Source organism: Corvus kubaryi, unplaced genomic scaffold (assembly GCF_017639235.1).
Source record: "Corvus kubaryi isolate FWS band 111438036 unplaced genomic scaffold, C.kubaryi_AGA036_p1.0 37354, whole genome shotgun sequence".
Lineage (NCBI taxonomy): Eukaryota > Metazoa > Chordata > Aves > Passeriformes > Corvidae > Corvus > Corvus kubaryi.
This window is the reverse complement of record NW_024581116.1, coordinates 287,553-302,636: the sequence shown is the minus strand read 5'-3', so window position 1 is coordinate 302,636 and position 15,084 is coordinate 287,553. Positions and strand designations below refer to the sequence as shown.

Below are 15,084 nucleotides of genomic sequence, written 5' to 3'. Positions count from 1 at the left end.
CTAACGCTGTGTGAGCGCACAGTCCAGAGGGGAAGAATATAACCAAGAGCATGTTTAAAGAAAAAGATATATTCACTTGAAATCTGCAGGCACAACACAGAAATAAATGTGTTTCTCACAGTGACAAGATGAAATTTTCAGTTGGTCAGTGACTACAAAGCTGATTCTCTACTTCTGGCTGTGGATCACATGACAACCTCAAATACGTAAGAACATTTTATCTGCCAACTTGCAATGAAGACCACATAGTTAATAGTTTGCAACCTCCTTTCCCCCAGAAGATCTTCAGAGTTGAGTAATAAAATTCCTCACATGATTTCAATGAGAGGGTTCACTTGTCAGGGGCTGTTTCGAGATAGTATCATATGTCAGGGAGGTGCTGCTCAGATCAAGTTTTCCAACCTTGTGTTTTCAAGGCTTGACTGAAAATGAGAAAAAAAAAACTTCAGGTGATAAAGTTTGAAACTGGAGAAAAGAGAAATAATCTCTAGATCTTATTTTCAAAATGTCAAAGTTAGCCAATTAATGAGGGGAGGAAGAAAAACTGATTAAAGCCCTGACAAACCCTTGAGATCACAGACTGATTTCGAGTTCTGCCGCAGACTCCCTGTAGGAACCCGGGCAAGTTGATCCCTCTACACTTTGGTTTGCCACCCGCGAGACGAAAAATAGCACTTTCTTTTCATATCCTGTCATTCTTGCTCATATTGTTCCCCAAATTAAAAGCATTTGTCAAAACACTTATCTTTAGCATTTACCCTGGGAATTGCATTCACAGCTACCACACAACCCATTTGCATGAGTGAGTGTTCAAATACAAACTCTTAGGACACTTTGCTACCCAACTATCCTAACTTAATACAAGTCAGAAGGGAGCTGTAGTCAATACATGAATATTAGAATGCTAAAATACAGTTTATTACTAATCTTACAAATAAAACCAGCTTTAGGGTTGTGCGTTAGACCCCCCTCCAAAAAAAGAATCAAATTCTCCTCATTATGTCCTAAAAACCCCGTTGTAATCACAGTATTGGTCTCATTGCATTGATAACCCACAAGATCATATTATCAGCATAGGTATAATTAAAGACCAATCCCGCAAGGACATGTATGCAGAATCCAATCCCCATTTTGTTAAAATCAGTATAACGTGAAATCAACTTCGGGGACTTTAGAATCAAAGCTGCATGAAGTTATCGGCAGGAGGAACAAAGGCATCCTTTTTTTTTGCAGTAAGATTCTTAAGCTGACAATATTTTGATTTCAAATTCTAAACTTTGAAGATTAAAAAGATTTGCTACAGATGCCAATACCATAGCCTGTCATTCCATAACATCCTTAAAAGCTCTGCACAGAAATCATTGTGAAGCACAAGTTGCTTTCTTTAGATTAAAATGTGCTGTTACTTCCTGAAAATTCATTTGTTTTTTAACATATACAACCAAGCATCTTCCCAGATCCCCTGGTATAAGGAACAGTACAGCTTCCTCCTTTCTCATGGTTCAGTTTCATTAATTCTCCTAATTCCCCAGCCAAAGACCCAAATTTCACCCCTGCCCCACTGACACACAACACAAAAAGAGCAGTCCCAAAAGTTAACGAGAGAACAATTCCTAACAGTCACACTTAATAAAAATGCATTTTATTAAAAAGTAAATTAGTTTTAAAAATGAATGTCAGAGCTCCACTGTTTTCCCAAATCCAGACAGCAATGAAAAAACATACCAAACACTCCCATGAACCTATGGATTATCACTATAAAGTAAACACTTCATAATAATTTAGTTTTCAAAACACTGCACAGCCATGAACTTTTAATATCCCTTTGTAAGAGACCGGTAAGACCCACACAGACACTGCCTTAAAAATAAGCTTCCTGCAGCTGACAGCAGCTACCAACTCTGTGGAATTATCAGAGAGAATTATGCTAGAGAGATGCACGTTGTCCAGAAAGGTCAACAAACCCAGGGGATTGCTTGAGACCACTCAGTAAAGCAGTTCTAGAGATAACCAGGCCTCATCCACACAGGATTTTCTCCCAGATTTCCTTACCCCTCCTTAAAAATCCTGCCGTTTCACCTAGGGTAGCATTCCTGTAACCCATCTGGCAGCCTGCATACCACAATGTCGTCTAGACCTGCTCTGCTCGGAACAGTGGGATGACACAGGAGTAAAAATGCTGATGCCTGTTCTGGTGCTTGCACTGGTGCTAAGGGAACGAGGGGAGGAAGAACAGGCAGCACGGAGCAAAACACAAGTTCCTTGTTCCCAGCCTCCTGCCCAGGCTCGTCTGATAATTCTGTCAACCAGACAGAAAAAGTTGTGGCTGTCGCAGGGCTAAAGAATAATCTTCACATAAGGGAAGAGAACATTCCCAAAGCCCAGTTTTCACATGCAGAAACAAACCCTGCCCCTTCCCGAGCCCGGTGCTCCCCAGACATGCAGATAACAAATGCATCCCTGCACAAACATTTCCCATCCCTTTCTTCCTTCTCCCCTCTCTCCACCTCAGAGATGTTTTCTTAGCAATTTGGAAAAGAAATGCTAAAAAGGGAGATGCAAAACACAGAAATAAATTAACTTTGTTCTTTGCTGTTGACAGATTTGGTCCTAGCATGATGGGAGGAAAAAAAATTGTTAGGAGTGATAAATCCATATATACCTACTCCGAACTACACCCCACTTCCCAAGGGACACGGTATAATGGTAAATAAATATAGATGCAGTTCCTACTAATGAGGCAGGGTACAGCAAGGCCAAAGAAAATGCAATCATCTCGGGGAAAAAAACTGCACAGGACTCCTCCTCTCCCATCCATGGAGGAAATCAAATGCCAGCTGCACCATCCCAGGAAGGAAGCAGAGCCTGTACCTGATGAGCCCTGCAGAAATGAGCGAGTCATATCACGGGACCCGAGCAGGCACTTCAGGCTTTCGCCAGCCCACAAATCGTCTGCAGAGCACAATTCCTCGCTCCGGTATTTTACGTGGCATCATTCATGCAAATTATAGGGGTATTTTTCCCCAGTGTTTTCCTTTTTCCTTCCCTCCATCCCCACTAGTTTGAAGCAGGGGGACGTAGGTAGCGTCTCCCAGCTCCGCGTTCCCTGGCCATCAGTTTTAACACTTTCCTCCCTACAAAGTTTAAATCTCCCCAGTTTTTGTTCATAAACGTTTTGTACTTAAAAGCCACCGAATCACACTCCCAGTGTTACTTCAACAAATTGAGACAGGACTCGACTCCACATACATGCTTAAACCTTCATTTCCTCTTCCTTCTTCCTTCCCCACCCCCAAAAAGAGCTTTTTTTTTTTTTTTTTTTTTTTTTTTTTTTTTTGTCCCTAACACGAAGGAACTGGGGAAAAAACAGCACGTCCAACCAAGGCTTTTCCAGACCTATCGCAAAGAACAAAATGCTTCCGAAGAAGTGCTCTGCAAACATACCAAGAGACACTCCAACAACTAGGGGGGAGGGGGGGGGGGAAGAAAGAAAAGAACCCATCAGACAAAACTGAGGTCGAACAACTCGGCGGGGTCTGGCTCGGGTGTGTATTCTGCACCTAAATATACTCGCCTCCTGTTTTGTTTTAACCCCGAAGCCGAGGCAAACACTTCAGCAGAATTCCCTGCCGCTTCCCCCGACCGCTCCCGCGGTCTAACACACCGTTCTGCCCCAAACACATCCCGGGCACGGGATACAAAAGCGTTCACCCCCCCCCATCCCCGTTGCCCACCTCTTCCCAAGAAGTACAAAATACACAAGCGTCTGACACCCCACCCAAGCTCTCCTCGCACGTTTTGGGAATGACTTCCCTCCGGGTCCTCCTCCTCCCCCACCCGTTCCCATGTTAAACTCTCCAGCAACCAGACACCCTTCGGGTTTCACGCCTTTGCCCTCCCCAAAAACCTCCCAAAGCACCGGGAGCCGCCACAGATCTCACAGCCCTGGGAGCCAGCGGGCTTTGGAGCACCCCGACCCCCGTTCCCAGACCTCCACCGGCACAAAGCTCCCAAAAAGGAGCCCCCGAAGCCCTCGCACAGCCCCAGCCAGGGCAGAACTCCCCGGCAGAGCGAGAGAGCTCCGTGCCCGGCTCCATCCCCGCAGGTCAGAGCCTCCCTCCTTCCCCTGCCGTCCCCGGGGGTCCCCGGGACAGGGAGCGCCGGGGATCGCACCAGCCCACCCCAAAACTCCGCGGCGAACAACAGCCGAACACCCCCAAACCGCAGCACCCACCCAGGCTGAGGGGGCTCCGCGGCCGCCACTCCGTGCCCCCACACCCGGGAGATGGGAGGAATCGGAATAAACATACAAATGGCAGTAACAGCGAACCCCAAAGGTGCCCTGCCCTCCCGCTGCAGCCTCCCGGGGACACCTTCCTCCTCCTCCTCCCCCGCTTCGGGGGCACCCGCGGAGCCCCCCAAAGCCGCGGCTCCAACTCTGCCGCCCGTGCTGAGGGGCTGCCCCTGCCCACCCCTGCCCGCCCCCGGCAGCCCCCCTCACGCACATCCCGCTCTCCGGCTCGGCGCGACTCCCGGCGGTGCCGGCGGAGGGGGGACCCCTTCCCGCTGCCCTCCCTCCCTCCAGCCCACCCACCCGCCCGCCCCCTCCCCTCGCCACCGCCGCTCCCCCCCCCGTATCCCCCCTCGACACTCACCTCTGGGTGCTGCCGGCGCCTCCGCCTCACCATGGACCGGCGGGACTGGGGGGGTCCCCCCGCCCGCCCCCGCCCCAGATTGAGGGGGGATTAACGGGGGGCGCGGAGGGACGAGAACAATAGGGGGGAGGAAATCCCTCAGCCCCCCCACGCCCCCCGAGGACACGGCCCCCTCCCCGCCCGGTGCTCCTCCTGCCGCTCCCTCCTCCTCGCCCGCTCCCTCTCTTTTTTTTTTTTTGGGTTTTTTTTTTTTTTTTGGCTCAATCACACCAGACCGACTGTCTTTGTCTGTCTGACAAGCGCCATGTTGATATCAACATCCGAGCCCCCACCTGCTGCAGCTGTGAGACCCTGGGACTTGTAGTTCCCCCCTCCCCAGGGTGACGGGGAGACCCGCGGCGCTGGGACTACAACTCCCAGCGTGCCGCGGGCGCGTGGCGCGCCAATGGGGCGGCGGGGCCGAGCTCGGGGCGGACTACAACTCCCGTCATGCCGCGGGCGGCCATGACGTTATCTAGGGCGGAGGGGCGGCGGGACTACAATGCCCATGATGCCCCGGGCGCGCGGCGGGGCGGGCAGGAAGGGGGGCAGGGTTGTCCCGGTAAATAGAACAGGGGGACGCGATGAAGCTGGTGAGTGCCTGGGGCGGGGGGCCATGAGGGCGGGGAGGGGGCTCGGCCTTCCCCCGGCGGCGGGGGGGCTCCCGGGGTCGCCTCCGGGCTGCGCAGTCTCAGCTTCGCCAGGCGTGAGGGGAAACTGAGGCGCCGGGAGGGGGGCCTCAGGGAAAAGGTGGGGGCGTGATCCTGAGGGAGCTGGGGGGGGACTGAGGGATAAGGGGGTGATACTGGGGCGGGGAGGGGCTGAGGGAGTGGCGGGGGTCGGCCTTGAGGTGTGGGGGAAGGCGGGGGTCGGCCCTGAGTGGGGAGATAAGGGAGGGGGGCCGTTGCCCAGGTTTGAAGTGTTGAATGGGATCAAACCTCAGTAGGATTCGGGGGGCGGAGGAGAAAATGTTTCTCAGCCTTCCTAATCTTAAACATGAGTCTGGCGTGGAGCTTGGCCGCTGCACGTGTGGCTTCTGCTGGGCTCCGCTAGGAACGTGAATAAATCCCCGTGGTTTGAAATAAAGACGTTTTCCTTCCGCAGTGTGATAATACAGGCAGATACTAATAAAAAAAATTCAGCCTGGAACAGCTTTGCCAAGGATGCCCCTTGCTTCTGACAGGGATTTTGGTTCTGATATTAGTCTTCTGTCAGGAAGTACGTGACCCATGATACTGGTCTCCTCTCTAGATCTCCCTCTTGAACTGTTTAACTCTTCTGGAGACCTTGGATTCAGGCACCACTTTTTTTCCCAGGAAGAATTTCTGTTTCACATAATGTGCTGCAGTTCTCAGTCTGGAGGTGAAAACCCAAGCAGTGTTCAACATACCTGAGTATAACATTTGATTTATTTAATCTGAAGTGACAGCATTATTCAATCTAAGATTGTCTCTTGGTTTTGAGACTGAGCAGTGTGTTATAACAAATCTTCATAGAATGAAATGTGGATTCTGGGCTGTTTTAGGACTTCTAGGAAATCACTCTCCATGGAAGTGTGTACAATTAATTCCAGAGGCAGGTGTTCAAGGAGCTTGATCCTGCTTAATCTTACCTGTGTGATAAGGATCTGTGTGAGGATGAATATTTCCAGTGTGACAAACACTGCAAAGTCAAGCACTTCTTAGTGTGATTGTTGCGGCTGATAGAATTCAGGGGGGAAAAGCAAACTGGGAAATATTTAAATAAAGACCCCAGCAGGAATGCAGAGCTCTTATAATGTTTAGAGTCTTGCATAGGGACGGAGAGAGGAAAGGGGTAGGGAGGGGAAATACAAACTGACTGGAGTCTGTATCACAGCATTTTTAGATCTGTGTATAAATTTAGGGGCTGAGAATTATAAGATCAGTTTGTTCACCTTATATTTTTCTGGAGATGTGTCTGAATCTTGGGGTTATGGGGAGAGGAGTCAGATGCTTTTCATCCTCTTTTCTCATAGATTTGGGTTGAATTTGGAAGAACAGGGTAGAGGTGAGGGACTAGAGGAATATTCACTGTCCAGGGCAGAGGGGTTGGGAAGAGATGAGCTTTAAGGTCCCTTCCAGCCCAAACCATTCTGGAATTTGGAGTCCAGACCTGATTCAGAATCTGGTGAAAACATCAGACTCCCACAAATTCAAATGGTGTTTTTACTCAGGCAAATCTCGGTGCTAGTATTCCCCCCAGATTTTAAGATGGCATGTGATATTAACACTGGAGGAATGCACTGCAGGATTTGTTGGCTTCACTTGGAATTCCAAGCTCTGCCTTTAACCTGCACAACTCTGAATATTTTGGAGCTGCGAGTCTGAGCCACCATCTCTCTCCTCTGTCACTAGGCCATCCATGAGATGCTCACTGGGAATGGGATGTCTGTGGAGAACCTGCCTCTCCCAGGCCCTGAGCATCTGGAATCAGCCCCTCACCTTGGGCCCTTTGTGCCCCACTGTCAAACTTTCATCCAGTTTGCAAATCCTGCCAGGAAAGCTGTGAGCTGGGCTGGGTATATTTATGTCTTTTGTGTGTTTTGTGTCTTTTTTACGTGACTTTTGGAGTTAGGAGATGAGGCAGCTTTGTGTGTTGGCTGCACCAGCCTTTAGCCATAAGGGCTGAAGTTGGAAGCAAGCAAATCCTGCAGCAAAAATCTTGCGTTTTAGTTCAATCAGGAACATAACTGGAATCTCTGGATCTGTTTTAAGCAGGAATAAGTATAAACTGTGTGGAAATGATCATATGTATAATGTTTAGAGACACACATAGTGCAAACACTCCCATTCCTGGATTCCTAATCTAAAATTCTAGCAGAAGTGCAGGCCCAGCAATGTCACCTGTGCAAACAGCTGTATAGAAATTTAGAACTGCTTTTTTTATTTTTCTGTCACTTTGTTTGAATCTGGTAGAAAGAATCTGTTGACTCCCAGGAATGCATTTACCACAGCATGACAGCCACAGAGAGAGATGATTTTAGCTGCTTTTAAAGAAGGAAAAACAGAAGATTTTCCAGTTAGCTCGTAGATGTCAAGGTCGTGATCCTACTCATGATTATTAAAAAAGGCAAGAAAACGTTTTGCTGATAAAAGTGGTGATATTTCATTGCCTTTTTTAATTACCAATAGTTTAAAAGCTACAAAAATAGAACTTATTTTTCCCTTCGTTTCTTTCTATTTACTTCAATTTATAGCTTCATTTGTCAAAGTTCTGGTCTGGTGAGAACTTAATTTCACATGAGTGTGTTACATTTGTGAATAAACCAACTGAATTCCTCACTCCTTCACCAGCTTGGCTTTACATATTTTTTTAAACTTTACTAAAAGAAAGGCAAAATGTGATGTAACTCCTTAATAATTAAGGCTTTGTGAGTTTAAAACAAAACCCTCTGTGATATTTTAAATTTAATATTTGGGGCTTAGTAGATTTTACTATTTAAATATAGTTTAAAGCAGGTTTTTGAGGAATGTATGTAAATACACTCCTTGAGGTCTGTTAATGCAGACAGGTGCAGTCCTGTGTTCACATATTGTGAGCAGAGGTAGAAAATTAAATGATTCATCTGCTTTTTTTCCTCTTGGTAGAGGGAAGTATAGAACCCAAGCTTAAGGGATAAATGACTTAGAAAAAGACTGAGTCTGTTTTTAGTGCAGTGCACGGCCAAACAAGTGGGATTTTTCATCCTAATTGACTAAAACTTGAATTTAAAAGCTCAAATTTGACCACCTGAGCATGGCTGTGCTGCCAGATGTCCAGACTTGGGAGACTGGAGTTGCAAAATCCCTCCTCAGAGCCGAGGAACCCTCCGTCGGAGGTGGCCAAGCTCTACTCAGACATTTGTCTCTAATCCTGCATTTTAAAGCCGACCTTTCTGTGCTCTTCTTACTCAAAGCTCCCGTGCCTTGTTAAATGTTTGTCACTCCAGACAGGAGGTGACTGCATCTCAATGATGCTCAAGTGCCCCCTACATCACCTGCTCACCGGCTCATTAAGCTTGCAAAGCCTTTGGGATTTGGATACACAAACCCTTCCATTCAGGTGGGGTTGCCAAGTCCCTCCTGCTTCCTGTTTGTGTTTAGCAGGACAAAAAGCAGGTGAGAACTTGCCCCAGAGCTGCTGCACCTGTGCAGGAGTTGTTTGGGCAGGTTTCTTACCAAAATAAAACTTGTCTTCCTGCAGGGCTTCTCTGCCTCCCTGTCCACCCCAAGTTGTTTTCAAATTTTCTAGCCAAGTTTTGCCAGTAGGACTGAGTTTGGAAGAAGCTGATGTCCTGGGTTTTTGGGAGAAAGAGGTGATTGCAAGAAAAAAAGAGATCCCACATGTCCTAAATCAGAGAAAAGAATTTTGCCTTCACTGAACCCTTGGGATCAGAAAAACTGTGAAGAAAATGTGCCCCTTAACACCCTGACCTGGGGAAATCTCAATGAACACACACAGCTGTGGGGCACAGATCACGTTTTATTTTGGTGTGTGAGGAACTGTGTTTAAAAACGAGGGGGAAAGGCAATTTGTGGGGATAGGTGTGCTTTCACTCTGTCACAGAATCACAGAACCATTTGGGTTGCAAAAGACCTCCAAGATCATCAAGTACAATCTGTGACCCATCGTGACCTTGTCACCAGCCCAGAGCACTGAGTGCCACATTCAGGCGTTCCTTGGACACCTCCAGGAATGGGGACTCCAAACCTCCCTGGGCAGCCCCTTCCAAGGCCTGACCACCCTTTCTTTTAAGAAATTGTTCCTAATATCCAACCTGTCCTCCCCTGGTACAGCTTGTGGCCATTTTCTCTCACCCTGTCCCTTGTTCCCTGGGAGCAAACCTTGACCCCCCCCCGGATGCCCCCTCCTGTCAGGGAGTTGTGCAGAGCCACAAGGTCCCCCCTGAGCCTCCTTTGCTCCAGGCTGAGCCCCTTTCCCAGCTCCCTCAGCCTCTCCTGCTGCTCCAGCGCCTTCCCCATCTCCATTCCCTTCCCTGGACGTGCTCCAGCCCCTCCAGGTCTCTCTTGCAGTGAGGGGCCCAGAACTGGACACAGGATTCAAGGTGCAGCTTCACCAGTGCCCAGCACACAGGGAAGGGACATGCTGGTAAAGGTCCTGAGTAACTCTTCCTCATTCTTCTTCCAGTACTGCCTGTCAGGACATCCAACCTTGCCATGCAACGTGCTCAAGTTCAAATCCACCACCATCATGCTGGACTGTGGGCTGGATATGACGTCTACCCTCAATTTCCTCCCGCTGCCTCTGGTCCAGAGGTGAGTTCTGTGGCCTGTCAGCACTTAGTCTGCCTCTTCTTGGGTTGCAGTTGGAGTGCTCTGCCTGAAATGGTGTATTGGAAGGAGGGAGGGGATGGGTACAAATGAACAGCATCATCTGATATCATAAATAGACTTTGTTCACTTAAAAATTCTCTTTATCAAAATAACGTCCTTTGGCTCAGTAGACGGAAGACATTTTATGGATTTATTGATTGGTTTTTCTAGATAATTTATTCTAAGCTTCAGTAAAGTATTGCTGCAACTGCTCAGCACAAGTGAGGTCACATATCTGTCATCTTTCTGGCTTCTTCATGCAAGATGAGATAAATGGGTAACTGAGATGGAGTGCGTGGAGCCCAGCAGGTCCTGTTTAACCACCATCTTCTCAGGCTGTTCTTCAGAGCACAGACTAATGCAAAGAAAAATGGCACTTAGCAGCCCTTGTTAGTTGCCTGTGTGGCATAATTGTTCCCATTTAAAAGTTAAATAAATAAAAGGGCAGTGCAGCTGGGCACGGGATTGGAACAGCAGAGAAATCAAAACAGAGTCTAGAACAGAATCCGGAGATCGAGACTCTCCTTTCTGTGCCCTACTACAAAAGTTGTATTTCCCCAAGTTTTTAGACTAATTTGGATATTCAGTTAGGGTGACATGACTTGTGTAAATGGAATAAATAAATAATAAAAATTAGCAGTTGGAAAGGTGGGAATGAGTCACTGTTAGTGATGCGAAGCAGTCGGAGTTTTCTCAAAAGCCGTTTAGTAACTTTGATGCACAAAGAAACAAGTGAGGAATGTTCTGGGTTCAGGGAAGGCTTGATTGAGAGGGGGAAATACGATTGGAAAAGAGAGTTTCCTAATTGGCCTAGTGAGATTAAAGCAGTTTGTCCAGCACTTCCTATGATTTGTTATTTTTTGGAGAGGAGAGGAAAGGAATAGACAATGTGTGCATTGTTCTGCAAGAACGTGGAGTTCAGGATCTGCTGTAGAGAGGCAACAGATGCCCTCAGAGGGATCAGTGTGAAAGTCAATTTCTGTCCCATTCCATAGTGCAATTGCTGACTGCAACAATTGGTGCAGTAATAGATTTTGAACAGATGCAGCAAATTTTGGAAATCCAGGTACAGACAGAATTGCCTCGCATTTGCTTTCTCCCAACCCTCTCCCCCCCAAAGAAAAGGAAATTGAGAGAGGAACAAGTAGCAAAATGAGGTGATTGAACAAAGGCTTAAGAGGTTCTTCAGAGCGGCAGGAATCAGCCTTCCCCTGGGATCTGGCAGCCTTGTCTGCTGATAGCAGACCCTGGGAATGAACAGCCAAATTGCAGGTCACAACCTGGAATTCCCCAAGCACTTCCAGAATGTCGGCACTAAAGTGGCTCAAACTCAGTGAGAAAGGATGTCAGATTTGACCCCTGATGGCCCAGTGGAATCGGAGCAAACACTTGGATTTAAATCAAATCAATCTTGTCAGTGAGGTGACTGAACACCCCTTAGAGCAAGGATTGGCCTGAGCACATGGACTTGGGCAAGTAATTGATCTCCTCTACAAACTAGGTGTCCTGCAGAGAGTTGTGGAAATAAGTCAGAAATGTGAGGAGGAATGTGGCTGCCACTGGAAAGTCCTTATCTCTATAGTACTCATAGTTGTACCATTAGAGATTAGGAGTCCATTACCATGATGTCCAAACACCTCTGAAATTCAAATGTGTGTTATCAACATAACATGGGGTGACAGAGAACTGACATTGTCATCAGTTGCCAGGTAAGGTGACAGGAAGGACTGACTGCCTGAGGAATCTGAGCACAGCTCTGTCGCATCTGAGGTCCTCCCCAGCTGTGTCCTCTCAGAACCAGATGTGCTAACTGGAGATGGACCTGAGTGAGACCTTAACCTGAGAGGAGCCATGCTTCTCTCTGCTGTCTTTAATCCATAGATCCCAGCAGGATCCGTGAACCCCTTGGATTCTGCAAATCTCACTATGTGGTCTGCAAAGTTGCCCAAAGGTGTGATATTAGAGAGGATCTTTGCCACACAGCTCAGTCCTGTGTCGTACCTGGCATGGGACCCTCCTTGAGCAAACATTTTGAGAGCCTGCGCTTTAATCTATAAGAGAGGAAAGTGCTGCAGTGTTCGTGGCATTAAAGGGACTGGACATTTTTTAGAGTTCTTTGCTCTTCAAAAAAAATGCCACTGCAATGGTATTTAGATACCTCCTTGCCCTGGAAATGGCAGTCCTTGTTCTCACCAGCCCATGGAGCTGCCCAACTCTTTATGCTCCTGTACTGTAAAGCTTTGTCAACTGGAGTTTTCTCCCCTGTACCAAAGTCAAATGCAAAACGGTAAAATGAACATGTGGGAAGCTCTTAACCTTTCCTGTCTAGCCATGACACACTTGCTCACATTATTTATGGGATAGTTCCAGCTATTTTGGATTAATCAATCACTCTATTACAATGTCAAAACTATGTCAGGAGGAGCTGTGTTGCTTCTTCACTTCAAGGTAAAGAGTCCTTTCTGTCCTGTGTTGTTGTTCTGCTTTCAGCCACACACAAGACACACCTGCTCATTTTGCTTCCCGTGACTCTTCACTCCTCAGTGGATGCCAGTTTAGTACAAGTTCAGTGCTCTTTCATCATGAATAAAGCAAAACCTTTACTAGGTTAAATTATGGGGAGTAGAACAAGTAAAGTTTATTCTGCTCTGCCTCGTGCTGCTGAAACCGTAGATGGATCCAGGCATTTGCAAGGCACAAGCCAGACTGACCTGATCTTGTGCTGGCATTGAGACACTGGACTGCAGCCCTCCAGGTGTCCCTTCCAGCCAAGGTTCCTGTCCTCTCCTCCTATATCTGTCAGTTGTTGCATATCAGAGTGGTTTGTTCTTGCTTTTTCCATAGCTCTTGTAGTCTCACTGCACCAATTCTACTCAGCCCTCCTCAGTCTCCAAATTACTGCTCCTAAATTGTGCTTTTGAACATGTCACTGGGGAGCACATTTAGCCACTTCATCTTTTCTATCATCAGACTTCTTCAAACTTGCTCTTTATCCTCAAAAGGGAATTGCACGTCTCTGGCACAGCTTCTCCATGACAGATCCTTCTGCTCTCACCTCTTACCTTCTGTCTTCATTGCTTGAGTCTTGGATTTCCCCTTTTTCCTTCCTTGTGACTTACTTGGATGTCAGAATTTGTTCTTTTATACTGCTGTGAGTCTGAAGACAGCATTCCTGTGAGCCCTTGAATCACTTCCTATTTTCAAGATGTTGAATTTGAAAGCCCTTTAAGGATATAAACTGTAGAGCTTAGTGCACAGCACTTGCAAAATGCATTGCAACCAGGTTCTGTGTGCAGATCTGAGGTTGTTGCAGGGTTTGGTTCCAGGTGGGTTCAATTCTCTTGTTTACTCATTTTTTGTTTTGATTTGTGTAGATAGGCTTCAGTCTGGGCAGGCAGTGGTATTAGAGCTAAGCTGTCGGCTCACACAAAAATCAGATGTCACTGTGAAATATAAATAAGTCTCTCAGTTATGGTGGCAACAAATGGCTGCAGCCATTACTGCTCTAAACTCAGGATTGCGTTTTCCGCCTTTAAATTCCTTTATTAGCATTTGAAACAATGAAAAAAGGGGCTCTGCTGTTGCTTAGAACGTGCAGTTCACCACAAAGCCTCCTTGCCCCTGTGTCCTGTACAGCTGTTGGTGTAGGTCTTCAGGGTGACACCCGGGCACGAAACCATGGTTTATGTGGATATAAAATCCCAACCTGTGTCTATGAATGACTTAGTCCAGAGCATCAGTCTTTCCCTGCCACTGCTAATGGGAATATTTGTCTGTTGTTCTCTGTCCCAGAACAGTTTTATGGTGCTTTTGTGTTGTTTCGAGCACAGAGTTTGTTGCTGCCCTAACTTCTGTTTATTCATCCAGTTTCACCACAGGGAACTCAGCAGCACTGAGCCTTTTTGAAATCCTCACCATAAATGACTAAAAATTCCCTGCATGCCTCATCCTCTTATTTCTTTTTACTTATAAGTGTCATAATCATGATTTGTAAAAGTCATTTTGGTGAACACTTAACCACAGTGAAACTGTCTGTCTGTTTTATTGGGACTGTTACTTCCCTGAGACAGAAATGGTGTTCTCTGCCTGTATGACACCAAGTAGAAGGTCTGTGCTTAGCCACTGATAATAATTCAGTTCATATTGCAATAATTTTTCATCTTTCTTTCCACAGCCCCAGGCTGTCCAAACTTCCCAGCTGGGTTTTGAAAGATGGAAGCACGTTTCTGGACAAGGTACTGTGGTGGTGGTTGGAATTTTCTTGCCATGCAAAAAGCTACCTGCCAGGTTGGGAGCTTGTGCTGCAAGAGCAGTGTTCCACGCTGACTCATCCCAAAGGTTTCTCTGTGTACCTTTACCAGCCAGGATGTCCTTGCAGAGCAGAACATTTTGAAACAAAATGCTAATAGCAACTCTCAGGCTTCAGAGGTAGCCTAGATTATAAAAAAATCCTCTTAAAATGCACAAGTCATCAGTGTGAATATTTTTGTATTTCATGGAGCTCCATAAATAATAGTGCTTTGCCTTCTTAGAGTGCCTTTTATTCCACAGTCTCACTTTTCTGACACTGAGGCTTCAGAGCATGCCTGTAAATGAGGTTGGTATCGTACCCTTTTTCAGGCAGAACTATGAGAAAGGCAATGCTTTGCCTATGGGAGGTCTCTCAGAGAGGAAAAGCATGGCTTTGGCCTCTTAAATCAACATGTGTTCTGCTGCTAGACATAGCAGGGAGGATATTATCTCCAGCCTCCTAATTCTAAGACACAGAACTTCCTCAGTGACATGAGAGACACAGAATTGCTCTTTTTTCCCCCCTCTTTTCATTACATCAGTTTTGGAGGCAGAATTTATCTGAGGCTTCAACCAAATCTTGGCACTGCAGCGTCCAGCTTGATCTGCCACAGGGGAACAATGAACACAAAAATATGTCAGATGTTAGTAAAATAGGCAGATACATTTCAAATGTGGGCAGCAATAGGTACCAGTGGAGAAAATGCTTAATAGACTGTTCTCTGACTATGTGAACATTAAAGGAAACAGTGATAATAGTTGCTTTT

At 46.8% G+C, this 15,084-nt stretch overlaps 2 protein-coding genes across 12 annotated transcripts in view; one reads left to right on the top strand and one right to left on the bottom strand.

Annotated features, from left to right (window-relative positions):
• HMBOX1 (homeobox containing 1) overlaps positions 1-4,799 on the bottom strand; it is a 102,985-nt gene extending 98,186 nt beyond the window's left edge. For 8 of the 10 annotated variants that reach the window (XM_042032757.1, XM_042032763.1, XM_042032760.1 and 5 more), the window contains exon 1: positions 4,656-4,798. The gene's annotated coding sequence lies outside the window, so the exon portion shown is untranslated. Of the gene's footprint in view, positions 1-312; positions 423-4,655 lie in introns of all 10 variants that reach the window. The other 2 variants (XM_042032759.1, XM_042032768.1) reach the window with 2 other exon arrangements.
• INTS9 (integrator complex subunit 9) overlaps positions 3,891-15,084 on the top strand; it is a 61,824-nt gene continuing 50,630 nt past the window's right edge. The window contains exons 1-3 of one of the 2 annotated variants that reach the window (XM_042032756.1): positions 3,891-4,105; positions 9,843-9,970; positions 14,202-14,262. In XM_042032756.1, coding sequence (XP_041888690.1) covers positions 9,906-9,970; positions 14,202-14,262 — 126 coding nt within the window. In that variant the 5' untranslated portion in view covers positions 3,891-4,105; positions 9,843-9,905. Of the gene's footprint in view, positions 4,106-5,207; positions 5,288-9,842; positions 9,971-14,201; positions 14,263-15,084 lie in introns of those variants that run through there. The other variant, XM_042032755.1, reaches the window with a different exon arrangement.